Raw genomic sequence first — 23,739 nt, forward strand, 5'->3', positions numbered from 1 at the left:
ATATGGGGTGGTTTGGAGGATGAAATCTTGATTTAGGGGTAGTTACTGATTTCTAGCCTAACTGCTGTAGAAGGAGTTAATACACAGCAGTCAAATACATAAACAGTTTCTGAATCAAAGGTAGATTTAGTTTACTGTTTTACACTGATTTTGAGCCAGGTTTAACTTGATATTAAAGGATCTTAGGACCATTAGTCAGGCCTTTTGAGTTATATACTGTGCTAATCTCTGAAATTGGACTTCAGGAGACTGATCTAATCAGTAACTGAGCAGAGAAGAGATGCTAGGGCCTTTGGCTTTTGTTGTGGGTAGACTTCTCCTCAGAGTAGGCAGCAGCTCTGGGCTTGTCTACCTAGGAAAATTTAGCAGTATAACTTTACTGCTGTAATTACACAAGTATTCCTCCCCATGTGGACACTTTCATATCAGAGGTTAGCTTATGTTGACCTGAGATTGCACAAGATCAGCATTTCCCAACCTATGGGTCAGGACCCAAATATGGGTCGCCATTACATTTCAAAAGGGTCGCCAAGTGTCTCCCCAGGTGGCTCTGCCCCATCTTTCCCCCGTTTTTGAATTGCCTTGGGTCACCAAGTGTTCCTGAATTGTCAGAATGGGTCCCCATCTGGAAAAGGTTGGGAACTGCTGCACTAGATGGACCTTGCATCTGTCCATTATATTGCTTTGTGGGAATATTCACAAGTCCTCTGTACCAAGTTGGAACCCTCTAGAACAGTTGTGTCTGGGGGGGGGGGCTATGTCTAGTCCATGCCAAGATTATATAAGGTGTTACAAACCTCAGTCCCCTTGTCAGCTATTCAAGTCTCGACTTCACCCTTTTTTTCCCCCTACCCTGCAATGCCTTTGCTTGTTCTAGTCAGGTTGCAGTTATTTCTACTTTAGAACCAAAGTTACAGTTAGGTATATCTCCATATAGATATATATTATATCGTAGAACTGGAAGGGACCTTGAGAGGTCAAGTCCAGTCCCCTGCCCTCATGGCAGGACCAAGTACCATCCCTGACAGATTTGCCCCAGATCTCTAAGTGGTCCCCTCAGGGACTGAACTCACAACCCTGGGTTTAGCAGGCCCTGAGCTGTCCCTCCCCTGTTCAAACAGAAGCAGGCAGGGCAGTTGCTGGGGTTAACTTCTAGAATAGTTACTTACTCTGAATTAGTGACTGAACTGGAGTATTTTCATAAAATGGAATCAGAGGGTTAGAAGGGACTGAAAGGGTCTTCTAGTCTCAGCCTCTGTCAAGATGTAGGATTTGTTGTCTAAATATTGGGTGAGTGAACCTAGCAACTCGTCTCTTGAGCTAGTCCAGTCCTTCATTCACAGCACTGGGAGTTGGGCCCTTCCAGGATGTGCCTTAGTTGGCATTGAGTGAAGCAAGATAGATCCCATCCTGCAAAAACCCACAGAAGAGGAAAGCTTTGTTTCACATCAGGAACACATTGGCATAGCCTCGTTAGCCCTTTTAGTAACATGTGCTTTATGCTTTACTAAGACACTGAACTTTGTCTTTGTTTTTAGGATTACGACCTTTGCATTAACTGCTACAACACTAAGAGCCATGACCACAAGATGGTTAAATGGGGCCTGGGCCTGGATGATGAAAGCAACAGCCAAGGAGAGCAACAGTCAAAGAGCCCCCAGGAATCACGTCGACTCAGCATCCAACGCTGCATCCAGTCCCTGGTCCACGCCTGTCAGTGCCGCAATGCAAATTGCTCATTACCGTCCTGCCAGAAAATGAAACGGGTTGTGCAGCACACCAAGGGCTGCAAGCGCAAAACAAATGGTGGCTGTCCTGTGTGCAAACAGCTCATTGCTCTTTGTTGCTACCATGCCAAACACTGCCAAGAAAACAAATGCCCTGTGCCATTCTGTCTCAATATTAAACACAAGCTCCGGCAGCAGCAGATTCAGCACCGCCTCCAGCAGGCTCAGTTAATGCGCCGAAGGATGGCTACTATGAACACCCGAAACGTGCCTCAGCAAAGTTTGCCTTCTCCTACCTCAGCAACGCCTGGTACTCCCACGCAGCAGCCAAGTACTCCACAGACACCACAGCCGCCGCCTCAGCCCCAACCCTCCCCTGTAAGTATGTCACCAGCTGGCTTCCCCAGTGCACCAAGAACTCAACCCCCTCCAACTGTTCCAGCAGGCAAACCTACAACCCAGGTGTCAGCACCTCCGCCTCCTGCCCAGCCTCCCCCAGCTGCTGTGGAAGCAGCTCGGCAGATTGAGAGAGAAGCTGCCCAGCAGCAGCAGCAACTCTACAGGGTCAACACCATAAATAATGGTTTGCCTCCTGGGCGTCCAGGAATAGTAAACCCAGCAGTGGGTTCAGTGAACCAGATGCAGCAGGTTGGCATGAATGTACCCCGGCCTAACCCTGTAAGTGGTCCAGTAATGACCAACATGCAACCTGGACAGTGGCAGTCAACTCCAATGCCACCACAGCAACCAATGCAGCCAGGAATGCCAAGACCGGTGATGCCGATGCCACCGCAGCAAACTGTCGCTGGGCCAAGAATGCAAGGTGTGCAACAGCCACCACGCAGCATTGCTCCAAATGCACTTCAGGACTTGTTGCGGACCTTGAAATCCCCTAGCTCTCCACAGCAGCAACAGCAGGTTCTTAATATCCTCAAATCCAACCCACAGCTCATGGCAGCTTTTATAAAGCAAAGAACAGCCAAATACGTGGCAAACCAGCCTGGGATGCAACCACAAGCAGGCATCCAGCCTCAGCCTGGGATGCAACAGTCTCAGCCTGGGATGCAGCAGCCAGGTATGCACACACAGCCTAGCTTGCAGACTATAAATGCAATGCAAGCGGGGGTCCAGAGACCGAGTGTTCCTCCTCAGCAGCAGGGAATAGGTGGCATGAACCCCCAGGGACAAGCGATAAACATTATGAACCCTGGTCACAATCCTGGCATGGCAAATATGAGTCCACAGTACCGAGAGATACTGAGGAGGCAGTTACTGCAGCAGCAGCAGCAACAACAACAAGGAGGTGCTGGCATGGCAGCAGGAATGGCAGGGCATAATCAGTTTCAGCAGCCTCAAGGACCTGGAGGTTATCCTCAAGCCATGCAACAGCAACGAATGCAGCAGCATCTATCAATACAAGGGGGGTCCATGGGACAGATGGCTCAGATGGGACAGCTGAATCAGATGGGACAGCCTGGCCTGGGGGCAGATGGCACCTCCAACATTCAGCAAGCACTGCAGCAAAGAATTCTGCAACAGCAACAGATGAAACAGCAGATAGGGTCCCCAGGCCAGCCTAATCCCATGAGCCCACAGCAGCATATGCTCTCAGGACAACCACAGGCATCTCATCTCCCTGGCCAGCAGATCGCCACATCCCTCAGCAACCAGGTGCGTTCTCCTGCACCTGTTCAATCTCCCCGGCCCCAATCCCAGCCACCACATTCCAGCCCGTCACCTAGGATACAGCCTCAACCTTCACCTCATCATGTATCGCCCCAGACTGGTTCCCCCCACCCCGGACTTGCAGTTACTATGGCTAGCTCCATGGATCAGGGACACTTGGGCAACCCAGAACAGAGTGCCATGCTTCCGCAGTTAAACCCCCCAAACAGGAGTGCATTGTCTAGCGACTTGTCTCTGGTTGGTGATACCACAGGAGACACCCTAGAAAAATTTGTGGAGGGTTTGTAGCATTATGGGAGCATCGCTTTTCCCCCCCTTTCATGTTCTTGGACATTTTGTACTGAAAATTCAGACATCTAGGCTGTTTAGAACCCTGGATGGAACTGCTGCTTCCTGCACGTGGAAGAATGAATTGCTGTTTAAAAAAACAATACAAAGAATATATTTTTTGTTAAAGCCAGGCGGTTAAAATATCTGGTCTCTTTTTTTTTGTGGGTTTTTTGTTTTGGGGTTTGTTTTTTTGGTTTTTTTTTTTTGTCCTGTTGACTCATACCTTTTTTATGGGAAAACAAGTTCATTATATTCATATTTTTATTTGTATTTTCAAGACTTTAAACATTTGTGTTTAAAAGAGACGAAAAATAATATTCAGAAACTGTTTCCTGAAAAATGCAACATTATAATGTGTCCCGATAACTTTGACATGTTGCGGGAAGATTTTTTTTCTATAGTGAACTCTGCAGGCATTTGAAGTATTACCCCTGGAAAAAATAGGAATTGACTCTTGCGCACACACACACACACACACACACACACACACACACATTGGCTAATGCCAAAAATCCTTGTCTTGCAGATGTGGAAATTGTTGCTTTGTTTCTCTGATAAAACTGGTTTTAGATGAAAAAAATAGGGATGATCACTCTTAGACCGTGCTGATTTCAATAGAGAAGAAGCATTCTTTTCTTTCATTCTTTCTTCTATGTGAAACTTGAAATGAGGAAAGCAATTCTAGTGTAAATCATGCAAGCTCTATAATTACTATAAATAAGAAAATCCAAGAAGATTCAATCACTGTATAGAATGGTAAAAAACAAAAAACAAAAAAAACCTCATTTCTTACTTATATATCATATTGTTAAATAAACTGTGTGCAACAGACAAAAAGGGTGGTCCTTCTTGAATTCATGTACATGGTATTAACACTTAGTGTTTGGGGTTTTTTTGTTATGAAAATGCTGTTTTCAACATTGTATTTGGACTATGCATGTCTTTTTTCCATTGTATATAAAGTATTGCTTAAAATTGATATAAATTACTGAAGTTTTTAACATGTATTCTGTTCTTTAAAATCCATGTAAGAATGTTTAAGGTTTTTATTTATTTATATATTTTTTGGATCATGTTCTTTGTAAGACATGGCTATGAATATTCATTCATTACACAGAAGCAGCCAGTGGCATTGATAGGCAAGGCATGATACAAGGGAGTACTGTCGGTAGCATGTCTGTTTTACCACACCCTTTATCGACTGTTTCCTTTTTGAGGAAGGGGAGAGGAAGATAATCTGTTCCCCATACATTTAATACTTGCAGGCATTCATCCAGAAGGAGTAACTGGAATAAATTATTAGATGTTGCTTTTTTAAAAATGCATTGAATTTAGAGAAGGATCACCATTGCAAGAGAGAGAGAACGTACTGAGTTAATTCTAGGCTAATTTATTTAGTCTACAGCAAAATATGAACCTATTTGACTTTAACACTATTTTTCTGCTGTTAACTCCAAGTCTAGATTTGAGGGGTTTCTGTGGAATAAAAATAACTAATCAAGTACATGTTCCCTCTAATATCCTGTTGTCATGGGCACACTCCACCGCCCATTAAATTATTTTATTTCTGAATATAAAAACTGAGGAAACGCTCCAGGTTTAGGATGTGAAAGTTAATTCCACGCTTAGCCTAGGATCACAACACCATACATTTTAGTCATGTGGCTTGTGTGAACTTCAGAGGGGATTTGCTGCAAATCCAGAAGAATAACCCTGTAGCCCATGGTCTGATGTTGCTCCATTTAGGAGCACCTGGCTTGCTTGGCTTTTTACATGAAGTTACCACTTCCTCCAGTATTGCCTTTTTTTAAAATTGGGACAGTATTTTAAGGAAAAACAGCAAACGTATTAACTCCTGGAAGTGGAAGAACTTTTTGCCCCATACTGTGAAAATGGTAGTGCGCCACAGCACTGCTTAATCTTTTTTAAAACTGTAGCAGGTCTCTGCTTAAACTTCTTCTTCAGATCTTAACTACTGTACCAACATCACCATCTTTGGACTCACCTTCCCATGCAACTGTCTTCAGCAATCAAGATGTCAAAATTTTGGGCTGGGGTGAGGTCACTGAACACTAACCCAAAGCTTGTCCAAAGGAAATTGTTGTAAAAAAGGATGGAAAGCCCTGATGCTGTGTCTCATGCTGTATACATAAAAGAAGAAAAATACTATATTTGTGATCAAAAAGAGGAAACTTGAAATGTGCTGGTGTTTCTAATAAAAGCTGGTAAAACTATTTGGATTGAAGGATGGTTCCAATTGGTAGTGGCCATTAGGATGAGCTGAATTTGAACTAAGGCTTAGTTGACTGTATTGAGTCCTCCCAGTGTGTGTCTATATAAATAATTAGCACTATTTCTAAAGCTGTATAAACAAAACCTGAGAGATGGGTCTGCTTTCATGTCACAGTCCAACTAGATTCCTGCTATGGAAAGTGGGCAAGAAAGTCTTGATAGAAAACAGAAACATAATTAAGTTCTGAAATCTGCTGAGAGAATGCTGCTACTACCATAAGTATGGAATGGGGGGAAGGTTAGAATGGATGTTATCTCTGTTCCTCATCCCATGGACTCTGCAGCCATGCAATGCATTTGCACACAATTTCTCTGTCATCTTGAAAATTCAGCAATTAGGCATAGTTCTTAGGGTTTCTTAGACTTTGGAATTCTTTAAGAAGGTGAATTTTACAGCTGTGGGGATAGTGCTCACCCATTTTGACAGTGGCAGAGCTAGGAACAGACCCTAGATCATAAGTACAGCAAATCAGTCAGTACCTTATTCACTGCAGAGAGCTTTGAATGCTCACGAATGAAACAATCAGTAGAGGCTTCCTCGAGGTTATTTTGACATGGAAGTTCAACATTGATTTAGTTCCAGAATAATTTTGGAGTTCTGCCAACTCCCTGCATTTTGAGCTGGGCTTCTGCAACCTGAGAAGCCATGGAAAGCAGGCTTGAATTTTTTAGTATTGAGGTGGTTAGGTCTTGCATTCCATCTTTGGAATCTCCTTTCTTCCCTATCGCAGCCAGGCATCACTTAATTATTTTTGAATTCTGAGTTGCCTCTTGCAACAACCTGGTCCACTTCCTTCCTAGTCCTTACTCTATTCACCATGCTATCCATCAAGGATGGATAGTCACATGTGCTTTGTGTTGCATATAGTTACGGTCAGAGCCATGACAGTGTTAATAGTTTAGATGATGTTATGGGTTGTGTCAACACCCACCAAGATGAATGAGAGCATCTGATCCCTTGCAAAGATATTGTTTCAAACTGCTTAGATTCAGGATCACTCTGGTTCATGTTCAATTTGTTTACGGAAGGGGTTCTTGGCAAGCTGAAGGGGTAGGAATTGTTTTAATGGGAGCTGCAACAAATTCTGCACTATAACTTCCAGTGTATGATCTGATGCAGCCCTGCCACATACAGTCCACGCACTGGTAGGAAGTAAGGAAGTTCTGATTTAGTCCTGAGCTTCAATTCTGCCATCCTTACCCTGAAATACATTAATAGCAACATTAGTTTGAGGGCAGTACTCAGGTGATCAGACTGGACCTGTAATACCAAAATCAAGATAGCATAAATACACTGAGAGCTGAAAACACACTGCAGCCTTTCATCCCAGTGGCTATCTGATGCAACTTGTCATTATAGTCACCATAATGCACATTAGAGATAAATAAGATGCACATGATAAGGGAGGGTCCTCGATGGAAAAAATCTGTGTGCAATAGAAAACTTGGACTGCAATTGCAATGTTAGTTACTTTATGCTTCATCCACCACCCACCTTCCACACCCTACCAGGAATGAGCTTTTCTTAATCTTCAGTGGTGTTTCTATTGTGCCCTGCATTGTTGTTCAGCCCCATCCAGGCATCACTCGATTTCTGTTAAATGGACATAATTTGCCCAAGACCATGGAGGAAAGTGTGGTTGAGGTCACAGCTCTTTCAAGAAACACCAGCTTCTGGAAGTCCGGGAGGCAGTGGTGCTCTGGGCTGGCCTAGTTAATAGACACACCAAGTGATAGGCAAGGACACCTGCAGAAAAATTCAACACTAGATCTGCCCTGTACTCGAGCAGGACCAGTGTTTTGTGGGCATCATCAATATTGCGGTTTCCTAACTTTGGGTTGCTTCATTCTACAATCCTATTTGTTAAATGAGTGGGTGGAATGGCATGTAGAAAGAGTGTTTCACATAAAAGTAGGGAAGTGGTGGTGCTACTCTATACCGTTCCAGTGCATGTCCACAGTGGAAGCAGCTTTTGTATCTGTAGAATAAGGCTATTTTAAAGTTCAAAAAAGGGCATTAAACTGTGAGTCTCAGGATCGGACATGGAGAGAGGGAGGGTGCTTAGTATGCAGTTGGGGAAAGGATTCATGAGAGAGCTTGGAATAAGGAGGACTCGTGCTGAGTTATTCAAATTAGTTGCAAATGATGAAAACAAGACATAATACAAATTGAACAAGGACAGAATGAAGAGATGGCCACACAAGTCATAACAGGCAGAGCAACAAACCAGCATGGAAGGAAGGTGGTGAATTTCTCATGGGTTCTCACCAGTCTGGAAAGTCGCTCTGTACTCCCAAAAGGCCATACCCACCCCTCTTGCAGAATCAACGCACTGGATGGGTTATACGTTGAATTGTTATCATTTTGGCCATTGGGTGTAGAACAATGCTGTATTTTGCTTTATAGAAATATCACCCTGCCTGGGGGAACATCAGGGTCATAGGGTTTACCCAGCCCTGGAGGAGACCTTGTCAGCCCTACTGATAGCACAGCTAGTTATTTCCTATACTCTCCATGCAGGGAGCCTGCCACAAGCATGAGGGGACACGGCTGCAGTGTGCAGAGTTCTTTTAATCCTAGACTCTTCTAAGGGAGACCAGGCAGCAAGCTACCAACTTGCAGCTGCAGCCACCAGGGCTTCCATTTCTACTGCACCGAGTGGAGCTCTAGCACAAGTGCCCAGTGGATGGAAAGGAACCGAACTCCTTAGGGGTTGCAAAGTTCCTGCTGGTTTATAAAGAGAGAAGAAATAACTAGCTATTTAAGCATAGAATCCTAGAAATATTGGTATGGAAGGAACCTCAAGATAGCATCTTGTCCAGCCCTGGGTACTGAGACCGGACTAAGAAAACCTAGGCAACCTCCCCACCACCACCAAATTCTTTGTCCAATTGTTCTTAAAACTCTATAATGATGTGATTCCATAACCTCCCTTCCTGTTCCACAACTTCATTAGCCTCAGTGTTTCCTAGTACCTAACCTAACCCTCCTTCGCTGCAGATTACTACTTGTCTCACCTTCAGTGGACATAGAGAACAACTGATCCCCATCCTCTTTAAAACGGCTCTTCACAAGAGCTTAGCACATTGGTGAGCAACCTCTGGGCTCTGGCCCACAGAAGTTCAACCTGGGCCCTGTGTGCCCCTTAGTTGCCCCCTCTCACACGTGCCTTACACACTAAGGCACTGGAGCCCTGCACTTCCTACTTCCAAGCACCTGATTCACGGTGATCAAGCTCTGGGAGGAACCAGCACAGACTGCGAATCAGCGGATTCATGGTGCTGTGAGTGTGCTGGGAGGGAGGGGAAGTAGGAAGTGCAGGGCTCCATTGCACAAGAGATTGGGGGCAGGAAGCAGAGAGGGGTGCATGGGCTGCAGGTTGCCCACCACTGGAATCATGGCCCACTAAGACAAAAAATGGCCACTTGTGGCCCACTCACGTGTCTTGGTTGCCCGTCACTGGTTTAGCAGGTACCCTTTTCTCAAGACTTAAGGGTTGATCAGCACTGTAAAATTACATATATGTAGTTTGTTTCATCGGCAGGGGAGATGACTGCCTCTGCAGGCCCCTGGGCAAGGTGGGGGAGGGCCCAGCTCCATGTTCCTGGATGGGACAGGGCCTTCGACAGAAGGGATGGAGCTGGAGACAGAGCCCTCAGTACTGCCCAGAGCATGAGACCACCCCTTTATCAGCCCTCAGAGCCTTACAGCACTCTGATGGAGATTTAAAGGGCCCAGGGCTCCTGCTGCCACAGTAGAAGCAGTTGTGAGCCTTGGGCCTCTTTGAATTGTTGGGCCTTGGGGCAACTGCCTCTCTTGTCCCCCGGAGGGCCTGTTCATAGAGGTGTGAAAATTCCACATCTCCGTGATACAGCTATCCCAGCCTGATACTTTTGTCAACCTTGCAGCCACCTCTGCTGCAGGTCAGCCACCTCTGCTGCAGGTAAGCCACCTGTCAATGGAAGAACCCATCGGTTGCTGTAGGGGGTTTCTACACTGAAGTGCTACAGTGGAGCAGTTGCAACACCTGCAGCTGTAGCGTTTTGAGTATACATATACCCTATGCATGCCCAGTCTTTTTAACCATTCCTTATAGGTTACTTAATTTCTAACCCTTTTATCATTTTCATTGCTCTAACTCTCACCAGTTTGTCCACATCTTTCTTAAAGTGCGGAGCCCAGAACCGCCCACTGTACCCAGTGGAGACCTCACCAGGGCCAAGTAGAGTGGGACTCCCATGTCTAATGTACAACTCTCCTCAGAGAGGTAGCCATGTTAGTCCCTTGGCAAAAACTAGGAGTCCTGTGGCATTTTAAAACTCATGGATTTGTACTGTAATGTCCAGGAAGTGGACCTCTTGTGTGGATTGTTCCAGGCTGAAGTTGGTGGTGGGTAGAAATTGCTGAAATCCCAGTGGAATTCTTCAAGGGCCTTCTTCCCATGGGTTCATATGATGAAGTCATCAATATAACATTAAGTAGAGGAAAGATACTAGGAGACAGGAGCTGAGGAAACGTTCTAGGTCAGCCATAAAAATATTCACATCTCCAGACCAAATGCTATGAATGACACACTTCCACCCTGACTAAATTAGCTTCATTACCACAAGCAACTTCTTTCTTTATATATATACACACACACACCTGCTTCTGTAATTTCCCCTCCAATTTATCTGATGAAGTGGGTTTTATCCATGAAAGCTTATGCCCTAAGAAATGTTAGTCTCTAAGGTGCCACAGGACTGCTCATTTATACAGCTCTCCTGTTCGTGTGCCCTAGAATATATGCCTTTTTTGCAACTACATCAGTGTTGACTCGTATTTACTTTGTGATCCTTTCTAACCCTGGATCCTTTTTAACAGCACTGCCACCTAGTGAATTATTCCCTATTTTGTAGTGGTTAATTTCATTTTTCCTTCTGAGTGTAGTACTTCAGTGACTTTCCTCTTGTTGAGTTCAGACCAATGTGTCATGATCATTTTGAATTCTAATCATGTCTTCTAAAGTGCTTGCAACCTCACCAAGTTTGATAAGCATCCTCTCTAATCCCTTATCTGAGACATCAGTGAAAATATTTAATAGTACTAAACCCAAGCTAATTCCTGTGGGATTACTAGATACGGATCCCCCTGTTGGATAGCAAACAATTGAATTTCATCTTGTTGATTTCAGAACAATTCTCTAATTTTGTCAAGGGCTCATTCTGAATTCTAATCTTGCCCTCCAAAGTGTTTGTCCACCCCATCTTGGGGTTGCCTGAAGATTTGATAAGTATACTAGCCACTCTGTTATCCAAGTTACTAATGAAAATATTGAATAGCATCAGAGACAGGACTGACCCCAGAGGATCTCATGAGATACAGCCTCCCAGTTTGACATCAAGTCATTGATAATGACTCTTTTAAGTACAGCCTTTCAACTAGTTTTGCACCCACTTAGTAGGCCAGTAATCCTGTACAGCAGTGGTCTCCAAACTTTTTACACCAAGATCACTTTTTAAATGACAGAACAAGCCAAGATCTACCGCCCCATTCCTTCCTCGAAGCCCCGCCCCTTCCGTTTTAGTCTCCTCCTCTCCATCACTTGCTATCCCCAACCCTTATACTGCTGCTTTTTCCCAATTCTGTAGGAATAGGTTTTTCCAACATTTGGCCCATCTAGTCAGAAAAACTTCTTTTAGAAGCCCCCTTATTCCCTGTGGAAAGAGGAATATTGGGGTTACCAAAAGAGCATGTTTGCTCTTCCACTAAAACAAAGAGGAAGAACAAACACATCCCTGGATGCAGAAGAGTTTTTTCTGGGATATCTCCGAAATCCTGAAAAACTCCTGCAGTCTAGCTGTACCCTCACTGGGTTGAGACAGAATGTGTGGGCTCTGGGGTAGGAATGAGGGATTTGGGTGTGGGAAGGGGTGAGAGGTGCAAGGTCTGGGAGGAAATCTGGATGCAGGAGGAGGTAGAGAAGGGGATGCTGGCTCAGGGAGGGGGGGCTCCAGGCTGGGGAGTGTTGGGGTCAGATGTAGGGTTGGGCTACTAAGCAAGCCACAGGCTTGTGGATGTGAGGGTGCAGGAATTTGGGTTGGGGTATGTAAGGGGCTCAGGGCAGGGGGTTCCAGCATATGATAGGCTCAGATCTAGGGTCGGTGGGGTGCTGGAGTATTATAATGCTGTGGCCAGATAAGAGCTTGGCCCCAATTGAGGGTTTGTTGGCCAAGCTTCATTTTTAAATAAGACTATCAAACAAAAAAGGTTTCTGCCTTCTATTTGAGAAGGGCAGGGAACCTTTTTGAGTCAGGGGTCACTGACGCACAGAAAAGTCAGTTGGGGCCACACATGAGAGATGCAAAATAAAAAAAAACCCTCCTCCAAACCCCCCCCCCCCCCCAAGCCTCCCTAATGTGGCCCCAACTATGCTGGTGGGAGCAGGGGATGTGGTACTGGGAAAGAGTGTTAGTGGGTGCTGGGGCGGGGGACAGGGTGGCAGTGGGGCAAGGGTCAGGGTTCTGGGGTGGGGCAGGGGGCAGGGTGCCAGTGGGAGCAGGGAGTCCCCTGCACCCGCCTCCTCCCAGGTCTCCTCCCCCCACTCCCTCCACAGAGCAGGGAAGCCCCAGCGTACACTTCCTCTGGGACTGACTTCCCCCCCTCCCGCAGAGAAGGGTGCACCTGGGCTGAACACCATGGCCAGCTGGCCAGGCAGCCCTCCTCTTTGCTCCAGCCCAGCTGCCCTGCGCTCAGCCCAGGGAGGCTGCGCCGTGCTCCTGCTGATCAGGAAGCCCTTCCTCTTTGCTCCAGCACAGCTGAAGCAAGGAGCAGCCTCCCCAGGCTGAACGCAGGGCAGCAGGGCTGGAGCAAAGAGAAGCAGCTGCCCAGCCAGCTGGCTGTGGCGTTCTGGCCAGGTGCACCACACTCCGCACGGGTTGGCACAGAGAGGAAGCTGCCTGGCCAGCTGGTTATGGCGCTCCAACTGATTGGGCAGCTTCTCCTCTGCACCTGCCCACGTGGAGCGTGGTACACCCTGGCTGAGCACCACAGCCAGCTGGCCAGGCAGCCGCTTCTCTTTGCTCCAGCCCTGCTGCCCTGCGTTGAGCCCAGGGAGGCTCTGCCGTGCTCCTGCTGATCAGGAAATCCTTCTGATCAAGAAATCCTACCTCTTTGCTCCAGCACAGCTAGAGTGAGGCACTGCCTCCCTGGGCTCAGCGCGGTGTAGCTGGGCTGAAGCAAAGAGGAGCAGCTGCCTGGCCAGCTGGCCGTGGTGCTCAGCCAGGGTGCACTACGCTCCATGTGGGCAGGTGCAGAGGAGAAGCTGCCCGATCAGCTGGAGCATGGCGCAGCCTCCTCTGGCTGAAAGCCACAGCCAGCTGGCCGGGGTGTTTCAGCCCTCCTAGCCTCGTAGCTCCCACCATTCTGCCCAGCTACTCACCTGTGTTGCTGCTTGGTGAATAGCTGCACCTCAAATGAAGAATTCCAGTGTAAAAGTACTGCACATGCGCACAGTTCAGAGAGGGCTCAAGATTGACTCTTAGAGCCCCTGAGATCAACCGGTAGATCACGATCTACTGATTGGTGACCACGGCTGTAAAAGAAAGGAATTAGGTTGGTTTGGCATTATTCTTGACAAATTCATACTGTGTATTCCTCAAACCCTTTTATCCTCCAGATGCTTACAAACTAATGATTAAGAATTTGTTCTACAGTCCTGCACTCCAGAGAGTCCAGTAACCTCTGTGACCCTGCCTGACTTTAGTTAGCTGGATGTCCATTTATGGCTGTGGCCATTTCCTACAATCCCATAAAGTTTGTTTACAACCACCAGTCCTAGCTCTAATTATTTACCCCGTTTGGCTATGTCTAGACTGCCTGCTCTTGTGCAAAAAGGATGCAAATGAGGCAAAGCTTGGAATATTGCTGCACCTCATTTGAATAATTGAGGTTCCATTTTTTTGCAAGAGGCTTTTGTGCAAGAGCCGTTCTTCCTCTCTTTTTCAGGAAGAACGGCTCTTGTGTAAGAGGGGGGTTTTGCGCAAAAAGGAGCCATATAGACAACTCCTTTTTGCACAAAAGCCTCTTGCACAAAACCAGCCTAATTAATTATGCAAATGAGGTGCCACGATATTCCACATTTTGCCTCATTTGCATTATTTTTGCGCAAGAAGGGGCAGTCTAGACATAGCCTAAATATCTTCTAAGAGTCCAACAAGCAGTGGAAATGTTGGTAATGCTGCTAGACAATATTGACCTCCTGTGGTTTGGAAAATTCTCTGGTTTGGCACCAGTCAGGTGCTGAGGGTGCCAGACTAGTAAGGTTCATCCTGTAGTATCTTTATAGTTATCAAAGTTAGGCTGACTAGTCTATAATTCCTTAGGTCCTTGGTGTTCATCTTAGTATAGGCACTAAGTTTGCCCTTCTCCAGTCTTCTGGAACCTCAGCCCTTGTTCATGAGTTTTCACATATATTTATAAAATGCTCATATCCTGGTTATTTCTTTCTTGAATTACCAGGTGCATTTGCAAGCTGTTTGGATTATACTAATTATGGCTAGTCAAGGGAGTGGCTCTTCATTTCCTCTAAACAGAGTAAGAGTACTTTATATAATAAGCTGTGGTTTGGAGACCCTGGAGGTCTGCAAACTGTGTCTAAGATCTCCAAAGGGATATGCATATGAAATGTTTAGAGATGTGCAAATGAAGAAAAGGCTGAAAAAACATGGTGATACGGACACAGTGCAAAATAGCCAGAAGAGTGGGGTTTGTTTTTATTAATTTAATCAATAAACACAAACCCCAGCCAACTAATGACAGTGGAGCCGATCTAGTGCCCTTGCATTAAGTAAGATGTCAGACTAGGGCTGTGTCTAGACTACATCCCTCTTTCAACAGAGCGATGTAAATTAGACACGTTGAAATTTCATTTGTGTAATCGTATAATGATGCTCTTTCGAAAAAGCATCATTTCAAAAGTAAAAGCGCAGTCTAGACGCGATTCTTTCGAAAATGGCAGGCTTTTTCAAAAGAGGAGTACAGGATCTTTCGAAAAAGCCTGCCGTTTTCAAAAGAACTGCATCTAAACCGCAGTTTTACTTTCGAAATGTCGTTTTGAAAGAGCGCCATTTTGCAATTATGCAAATTAAGCATGGAATATTTAAATACCTGCTTCATTTGCAATTTCAAAGTGTCTAATTTACATCCCTCTGTCGAAAGAGGGATGTAGTCTAGACACGGCCTAGCTGACCAATATGATTAGCGTTTTAGGTTCTCTGTAATTTGATTTATAAATTACAAAACACACATACATACATCCTAGCTGTTTTAATTAAAATCAACAATAGCTACATAGTCTCAAACAATTGGTGAGGCAAGGAGGTACCTGGCAGAGCAAAAGTTACAAGAGGTTCATTTTTCACATCCATTATTCAGCAGTCAACAAGCAATTATTAATGGTGACATCAATTTCTCTTTCTACCAACCAGCCTGCAACCTTAAAGATTAGGAAAACTCTGGCTTTCAAAGGGATGGCAGTGCTTTAGTGATTAGTCACTCAGCCTCTGAGGCGGGGGGGGGGGTGGCGGGTGTGTGTGTGTGTGTGTGTGTGTGTGTGTGTGTGTGTGTGTGTGTGTGTGTGTGTGTGTGTGTGTGTGTGTGTACTACACAGTAGAGGGAAGCAAGATGCACTGACATAAAGCAAGAAACTGGTGCTTTCCAATCCCTGTAAAGATGAGATCCACAACAAATGGCTCTTTGGAGCTGCTCCATGTTGACTTGGATATCAGGACACAGGATTAATCTAATTAGGACTCACTGGCCCCATTGGTGTTGTCAGTGAAATATTAGAGGTCAGGCATTCTTCTGCGGAAACCCGCTGCTGGGTTCTCAGGCATACCAAGGATGTGGGATCAGACATCCCTTCTGCAAAAGAGGATGAACAAGGAACTGGCTGGAGACAATTCCCACAGTAGAAGCAGGGCTGCTTATTAGTCAAGTTTCAAGGGGACAGATGCAAGGACAAGTGGTTGTCATATAAATTTCCATCTTAACTGGCTAATGAGAAACAAATGATGATTTCCACTGGCATGCCAAAATTGAATGGTCCAAGTAGACCGAATCCCTGCAAGAGAAGTTCCTGTGGTTACAGGATAGCTAGAACCCAGCATGGATATAAAATTTTGCATCTGCAAAAATGAGCTGCGGATTTGCAGGACGGGTATATCAAGGAGCTGATTTAGGGGAAACCTACAACACCTCTTCTATGATTTACTAAAGGCCTTGGGGGGGCTGTCTGTCAGGCATCTTCTATTCTATTCTGGGCTCCACCAATCTCTTATAGGTAAGATAGGCTGGCACCTTTCACTAGGACTAAATTAACTTTAAAAAATGTGGTCAAAATTCAATGTAAAGACTTTATTGTTGGCACCAGACAAGTACTATCAAAATCATCAGCATGAATTGCTGATGATCGGTATTAACATTTCAATGGTTAATTGCTGTATGAGGGACATTCTTCCATTTCTCAGAATCTTGGGCTGTGTCTAGACTGGCCAGTTTTTCCGGAAAAGAGGAAGTTACTCACCCTGTGCAGTAACGATGGTGCTTCGAGATGCGTGTCCCGTGGGTGCTCCACTGTAGGTGTCGGGCTTGTCCCGGCGCCACAGATCGGAGAATTTTCGTAGCCGTAGTCCGCCGGACCGCACATGCGCGAAGCGCGGCTCGTGCTCTTTCGCGCCGTTTGTGTTCACGCGGTCCGGCTCCCACCAGTTCCTCCTGATCCTATTGGTCTGAAAGACAAACAGAAATTCCGAAGAGGTGAGGAGGGTAGGTTGTGGAGCACCCACGGGACACACATCTCGAAGAACCACTGTTACTGCACAGGGTGAGTAACTTCCTCTTCTTCTTCGAGCAGTGTCCCGTGGGTGCTCCGCTGTAGGTGAATTTGCAGCAGTAGCCCCTGAAAGGAGGGGGGTTCGGAGCTATCGTGCTGCGGCTGTGGACAGCACCGCTGTTGCCACTGCTCCTTCTGGAAGGTGAAGGTTGGGAATGGCACAGTGCTTGGCAAAGGTGAAATCTGACGACCACGTAGCAGCCCTACAAATGTTCCCTTCAGGAATGCAGTTGATGTAGCGACTGCACGCGTGGAATGCGCTGTCGGAGTCTGCAACAGTGTCTACTACGTAGGGTGTAGCATTCCTTTATGCAGTTCACTATGATTGACGAAATGCGCTGTGCTGACAACGGTTGACCCTTAGAACAATCGGCTGTAGACACGAATAGATTGTTTGTCTTCCTGATGGACCTAGTACTATCTATGTAGAAAGCCAGGGCACGTCTGGCATCCAAAGTGTGTAACCGAGCTAGTTCTGCCGATATGTGGGGCTTTGGGTAGAAAGTGGGAAGCACTATCGGCTCATTGATGTGAAATTTTGAATTCACTTTCGGAAGGAAAGTGGGTTGAGGACATAAAATGACTCCTTGATCGGTAAACAGAGTGTATGGGGGTAAAGCTGATAAGGCAGCCAGCTCACAAACCCGTCTTGCAGAGGTTATTGCAGTGAGAAAGATAACTTTCATTGTGAGAGTGCGCAAGTCGCATGTGGCCAAGGGCTCAAAGGTTTTTGAGTTAACGTATTAAGAACTAGCTCTAGGTCCCATGGTTGCGCTGGCTGTGTTCGGTGTGGAAAAAGATTAGCCAAGCCTTTCATGAAGTGCCGCATCGTCGGGTGAGAGAAAACTGAGTAACCATCTACAGTATCGTGTAACGCAGTGATTGCGGCAACATGCACTCTAATAGAGGCGCAGTTGAGGGAAGAGCTCTTGAGGTGCACGAGGTAGTCTAGGATACGGTGGATGGGCATGGAGTAGGGATCCAGGGATGCCGACGCGCACCATGAAGAAAACCGTGCCCATTTGTGAAGGTAGGTGGATCTCGTGGATAATTTTCTGCTATGCAAAAGAATGCGTTTGACCTCTTGCGAACAGATCATTTCTGTTTGTTGGAACCAGCTAGGAACCATGCCCTCAGTGCCAGAAGATCGATCTGGGGATGGAACAGACGCTGATTGTTCTAGACAAGAAGGTCGTGCCTCTTGGGTAGAGGGAATGGACAACGTGCTGACATCTGATGGAGGTAAGGAAACCACATTTGTCTTGGCCAAAAAGGAGCTATCAGGATTACAGTGGCTTTGTCCATTAGTATCTTTTCTAGTACTCTGGGGATTAGAGGTGTGGGAGGGAACGCATACAGCAGTTGATGACTCCAATCGTATAGGAAGGCGTCTCCCTTGGAGTTCCGACCTATTCCTGCCCGTGAACGGTATTGGGGGCATTTGGTGTTCATGCGGGTCGCAAATAGGTCCACTGTTGGAAATCCCCAGGAACGGAATATGGTTAAGAGGACTTCCGGGTGAAGCTCCCATTCGTGCTTCAGGGAAAAATGTCTGCTCAGTGCATCGGCTATAGAGTTCTGCTGACCGGGTAAGTATTCTGCAATCAGGGAGATTTTGTGGTGGATGCACCAATTCCATAAGACAATTGCCTCGGCGCAAAGTGACCGGGATCGAGCCCCGCCCTGCCTGTTTATATAGTATACCGTCGTCATGTTGTCGGTAAGAATTCTGATAGTTTGGGCACGAATCTTTGGGAGAAAGTGACGACAGGCATTGCGCACCGCTCGCAGTTCTAGGAGATTGATATGCATCATCGACTCCGCCGTGGACCAAAGCCCCTGTACCTGATTGTGTTCCAGATGTGCGTCCCATCCTATTAAGGATGCGTCGGTGGTCAGTTGTATTGTCGGTTGTTGGCGATGAAATGGAACACCCGACATGAGATTTTTGGGGACTGTCCACCAAGTTAAAGAACTTGTGACGTGCACAGGGATTGATACTCGTTAGTGGACATCTCGAACATTTGGAGTGTAAACCGTAGCTATCCAGTGCTGAAGGCAACGGAAGTGTAGTCTTGCATGTTCGACGACGTATGTCGTGGCTGCCATGTGTCCCATAAGCCGGAGACATTGTAGGACCGAGGGTCTGGGACTGGTGATGATGGCCTGTATAAGGTCTTGCATTGCTTGAAATCTGGTTATCGGCAATAGAGCATGAACAGTGGTTGAATCTAGTTGTGCGCCTATGAATTGTATCGATTGGTGTGGTGTCATGGACGACTTTGGGATGTTGATGATCAGGCCCAAGGTTTCGAAAACTGTTTTTGTGAGGCATGTCATGCGCAGAGCCTCCGCCGCTGAAGGTGCCCTGATTAGGCAGTCGCCTAGGTAGGGGAATATTATTACACCTAGACGTCGTAGGTACGCTGTTACTACTGCCAACGTCTTGGAGAAAACCCTGGGAGCCGACGAGAGACCGAAGGGCAGGACTCTGTATTGGAAATGGCCTGCTCCTAATTGAAAGTGCAGAAATCGTCTGTGAGCCAGGTGTATCGCTACATGAAAGTAGGCGTCCTGTAAATCGAGGGACGTGAACCAATCTCCGCTGTGAAGGGCTGGAATGATAGTGGCTAGGGTAACCATTCTGAAGCAGTGCCTCCGCAGATACCGGTTTAATCCTCTGAGGTCGAGAATCGGTCTCCATCCCCCTGATTTTTTCTCTGTTAGGAAATATCTGGAATAGAACCCCCTTCCCCGGAACTGTTTTGGTACTATTTCTATTGCTCCGATGGCGAGCAGGCGATCTACCTCTTGTTGTAAGAGAGGTTCGTGAGATGGGTCCCTGAAAAGGGATGGGATGGGGGGGTTGGGTGGGGGTAGAATGGTGAATGGAATGGTATGCCCTAGCGTGATTGTTTGCAATACCCATCTGTCGGTGGTGATGTGAGACCATCGGTGTTCGAAAGGTCTCAGGCGGTGATGGAATAATGCTTGTGGAGGTTTGGGATGGGTGTTCAGTGGAATGGTGCACAGTCCCTCGACTAGGACGTCAAACTTGTTGCTTGGCATTTAGATGGCCAGATGCTTTTGGCTGAGGTCTTCTTTTCTGCTGGCACTGCCGATTGCATTGCTCGTCTTGCTGCCTGTATTGGGATGGCTGAAAGGCGAACGATCTCTGTCTCTGATAGGGAGTATAGCTTTTCCGACGAAAGGGAGGAGTATACATGCCTAGAGTCTTGAGTGTGGTTCTAGAGTCTTTACCAGAATGAAGCACCTGATCAGTTTTGTCAGAGAAGAGATTCTGTCTGTCAAAGGGTAGGTCCTGGACTTTGGCAAGAAGGTCCTTAGGAACTGCTTCCTGGTGTAGCAACGAGGCCCTGTGTATGACCACGGATGTAGCTGTGGTACGCGCTGCAGTGTCAGCCATGTCTAAAGCTATGTGGAGAGCTGTTCTGGAAGCTGTATAGCCCTCTTGGACCACCGCTTTAAGGACTTCCCTTTTGCCTTCGGGTAGATGTTCCAGTAGGGGTGCTAGTTTGGCACAGTTATCAAAGCTATGATTAGCTAATAGTGCCGCATAATTTGCCATCCGGAGTGTAAGGGTAGCAGACGAGTAGACCTTTCGTCCGAAGAGGTGTAGCTGTTTCATGTCCCTGTCCGGGACACTCGGTCTTTGCTGCGGGCCCCTCATTCTTTGTTGGGCCGCATCGGCAACCAGAGAGTTCGGTTGAGGATGAGAGAAAAGAAACTCCATCCCTTTTGCCAGAACGTAATATTTTTTTGTCTGCTTTTTTGTTGGTGGCCGGTGCAGAAGCCGGCAGCTGCCATATGTCATCAACAATCTCCAGAATGGCATCATTCAATGGAAGAGCCACCTTCACCTGCTGTGAAGGGTGAAGGTTCCTAAGCAGGTGGTGGGATTTCTGCTGAACTTCCGCAATCTGTACTTTTTGTGATACCTCCACTCTTCTGAAAATGTCTTGAAACTGTCGAAGGTCGTCTGATGGAGACGTGTCTTCCTGAAATACAGCATCATCGGGCGAGGAAGAGGATTGGTCAGTAGGAGACTGGCGTTGAGACTCATCCTTAGTGGTATGATGCAGGAGCACCTGAGGCTCGGGTGGTTGGGGAGGTGGGGTACCTGATGGAGTTGGTGGTCTGGCTGTTGCCGGTAAGGATTGACACTCCCTGCTAGGTGGTGTGTGTGACCGATGAAGAGAATAGGATACCGAGGAATGTCGAGAATGAGAGTAGTGCCTATAATAACGGTGTTCCGGTGACCTATAATAATATGAGGAGCGGTGCGGAGATCTGGAATAGTAACGGGTTCTGTGAGAGGTATAATACCCGTAGTGAGCGGAGCGTGCTGGAGACCTGGGAGATCAAGATCGTTCTCTGGATCTCGGGGTTGGTAGAGGTGACCGGTGATAACGGCGTCTTGGCGAGATACGTGGAGAGTGGTAAACCCTCTGCAAGTGTCTCATAGATTGGGGGGAGAGTCCTGATGAAGGAGAAGGTGGTTCCGGTGAAAATTGGATGTTTTCTGGTGAGGGAGAAGGTGTAATGATTCTCCTCGATGTTCTGGATAAAGCAGTTCGTCCCGCAGGTCGTGCAGGCTGCCCATCTCCTTCAATCGGTGCCAACGGTGCCATGTCAGGAGGTGGGGAACATTGTGGGAGAACAGACTCCCGAGCCGGGGTGAGTTCCCGCACCGAAGAGTCGCTCGGAGCCGGCGAGTTACTCAGTGCCAGCGAAGGGCGTGTTGCCCGAGCATCTGACGGTGCCGGGGGGCGACGCGGTGCCGGCGATGCGCTCGGTGCCGAGGTGGAAGTCGGTGCCATAAGAGTGGTCTGCGCCAGGGTCGCTTGCGGTGCCGCCGTTGTGAGCGGTGCGGAGGGTGTTCTCGGTGCCACATGTGACGTCGGTGCTGGGGAAGTCTTCGGTGCTGACGATAACTTAGGCGCCCGAATAGTTGCGGGCTGCAGCGTCGAGGTACGGCGGCAGTGCTTTGCCTTCGAAGGGCCATGCACACCCGAGGTACCTGGTTTGTCCCCCACGCTAACACGCGTCGGGGGAAGGGAACGAGAAGGCGATGGTCTTTTCTTCGCCTTCTTTGGGGACGTCTTGGCTGAGGGAGCAGGAAGGGATCCGGGAGTTGCTCCATCTTGTGGCTGTAATGCCCTATCGAAGAGGAGCATTTTGAGCCTCATGTCCCTGTCCTTCCTCGTTCTCGCGGTAAGTTTGGAGCAGTGAGGGCACTTCTGGGGTATGTGTCCCTCACCCAAACAGCGAATGCAGAGAGCGTGACTGTCGGAGGCAGGCATTGCTTCATGGCATGAGCTGCACTTTTTAAAACCAGGAGAACCCGGCATGGTCGCCTCTGTCTTCTTCTGACGGAAGCCAAGAAGAAAACTATTTACAGTAGAAGACTATTTACATGTAACTTCTGAAGAAAAAAGATTTTTTTTTAAATAGAACGACTACGACTAATACTAATGTAACTATATAACTGGAAAAAACTAACTATGAACTAATCTAAGTAAATCCTAAAGTTCTTCCTCTCTCTCAGCCTGACAGGCTACGTCTAGACTGGCCCCTTCTTCGGAAGAGGCATGCTAATTTCTTACTTTGGAATAGGGAAATCCCGCGGGGGATTTAAATATCCCCCGCGGGATTTAAATAAACATGGCCGCCGCTTTTTTTCTGGCTTGGGGAAAAGCCGGAAAAGAGCGTCCAGACTGGCGCGATCCTCCGGAATAAAGCCCTTTTCCGGAGGATCTCTTATTCCTTGAAAGTAGGAAAAGCGCATCTAGATTGACCATGGAAGCTTTTCCGCAAAAAGTGCTTTTTGCGGAAAAGCGTCCGTGCCAATCTAGACACTCTGTTCCGAAAATGCTTTTAACGGAAAACTTTTCCGTTAAAAGCATTTCTGGAAAATCATGCCAGTCTAGATGTAGCCTTGGAGTTTTGTTACAGCCAGGAATGCAAACAGTTGTGCAGACCTATCTTTACTCCTCTCACCACCGCCAAACAAGTCATAATGGAAAGGATTTATTTGCAACTGTCCACAACCTCATTAGCTGCTTGCTCTAGTTCAGGCTCCATTTAGACTAGTGGCAAGCAGTGCAATGAAACATGAAGTTGCTGGTTTGTCTCTAAAAGATTGTGATGTTCATTATTTCTATTGTGGGCGGGTGTACCTAAGGGATGCCAATCAACATCAGAGACCTGTTGGCCTTGGTGCTTTACAAACACAGAGTCTCTACCCAGAGAACCCTTCATCTCTAAACAAACAAGACAGACAACGGGTGGACAGAGAGAGGTGAAGGCACTCGGCCAAGGTCACATAGCAGCTCAGTGGCAGACACAGGACTAGAAGCCTGGTCTCCTAAGACCCAATCCAATGGCTATTCACAAGACCAGGTTTGGCTTTTCACTCAGGGTACATCTACATTGCAACACTATTTTGGGATACCAGTGTATCCCAAAATTGCTATCCCGCGTCTTCACAGCAAGCCCGTTATTTCAGGCTTACTATTCTGACGTCCCTGTAAACCTCATTCTACAAGGAGTAAGGGAGGTTCTGGAATAGCGCTTTATTTCAAAATTAATGACAAAATAAGATATGCAATTTGCCTAGCTCAAATTGATTATTTTATTTTGAGTTACAGTGCAGTGTAGATTAAACGCACCCCCGCAGCAGGAATCTCAACATTTTGTGTCAGATGAAGACTGCAGCATATCTTTGTGATGGGTTTGGTCACAAAGTTTCCTTTGACACTGTCAGATGATAGGCTGAAATACCACTGAGCCCCCTTTCCCAAGCCTCT

At 46.9% G+C, this 23,739-nt stretch overlaps 1 protein-coding gene and 1 long non-coding RNA gene across 7 annotated transcripts in view; one reads left to right on the forward strand and one right to left on the reverse strand.

The window, feature by feature from the left end:
- The window catches only part of CREBBP (CREB binding lysine acetyltransferase), a 179,225-nt gene extending 173,248 nt beyond the window's left edge, over window positions 1-5,977 (forward strand). For all 6 annotated transcript variants that reach the window (XM_089782216.1, XM_089782217.1, XM_089782213.1 and 3 more), the window contains one exon: window positions 1,539-5,977. In XM_089782216.1, the coding sequence (XP_089638342.1) occupies window positions 1,539-3,701 (2,163 nt within the window). In that variant the 3' untranslated portion in view covers window positions 3,702-5,977. The remainder of the gene's footprint in view (window positions 1-1,538) is intronic.
- Window positions 5,978-6,131: 154 nt separating this feature from the next.
- The window catches only part of LOC142818569 (uncharacterized), a 28,702-nt gene continuing 11,094 nt past the window's right edge, over window positions 6,132-23,739 (reverse strand). The window contains exons 2-3 of the long non-coding RNA XR_012896088.2: window positions 13,457-13,609; window positions 6,132-10,542 (exon numbers count right to left, since the gene is read on the reverse strand). This is a non-coding gene — a long non-coding RNA (uncharacterized LOC142818569). The remainder of the gene's footprint in view (window positions 10,543-13,456; window positions 13,610-23,739) is intronic.

Source organism: Pelodiscus sinensis, chromosome 15 (genome assembly GCF_052426305.1).
Source record: "Pelodiscus sinensis isolate ZL-2025 chromosome 15, ASM5242630v1, whole genome shotgun sequence".
Taxonomy (NCBI): domain Eukaryota; kingdom Metazoa; phylum Chordata; order Testudines; family Trionychidae; genus Pelodiscus; species Pelodiscus sinensis.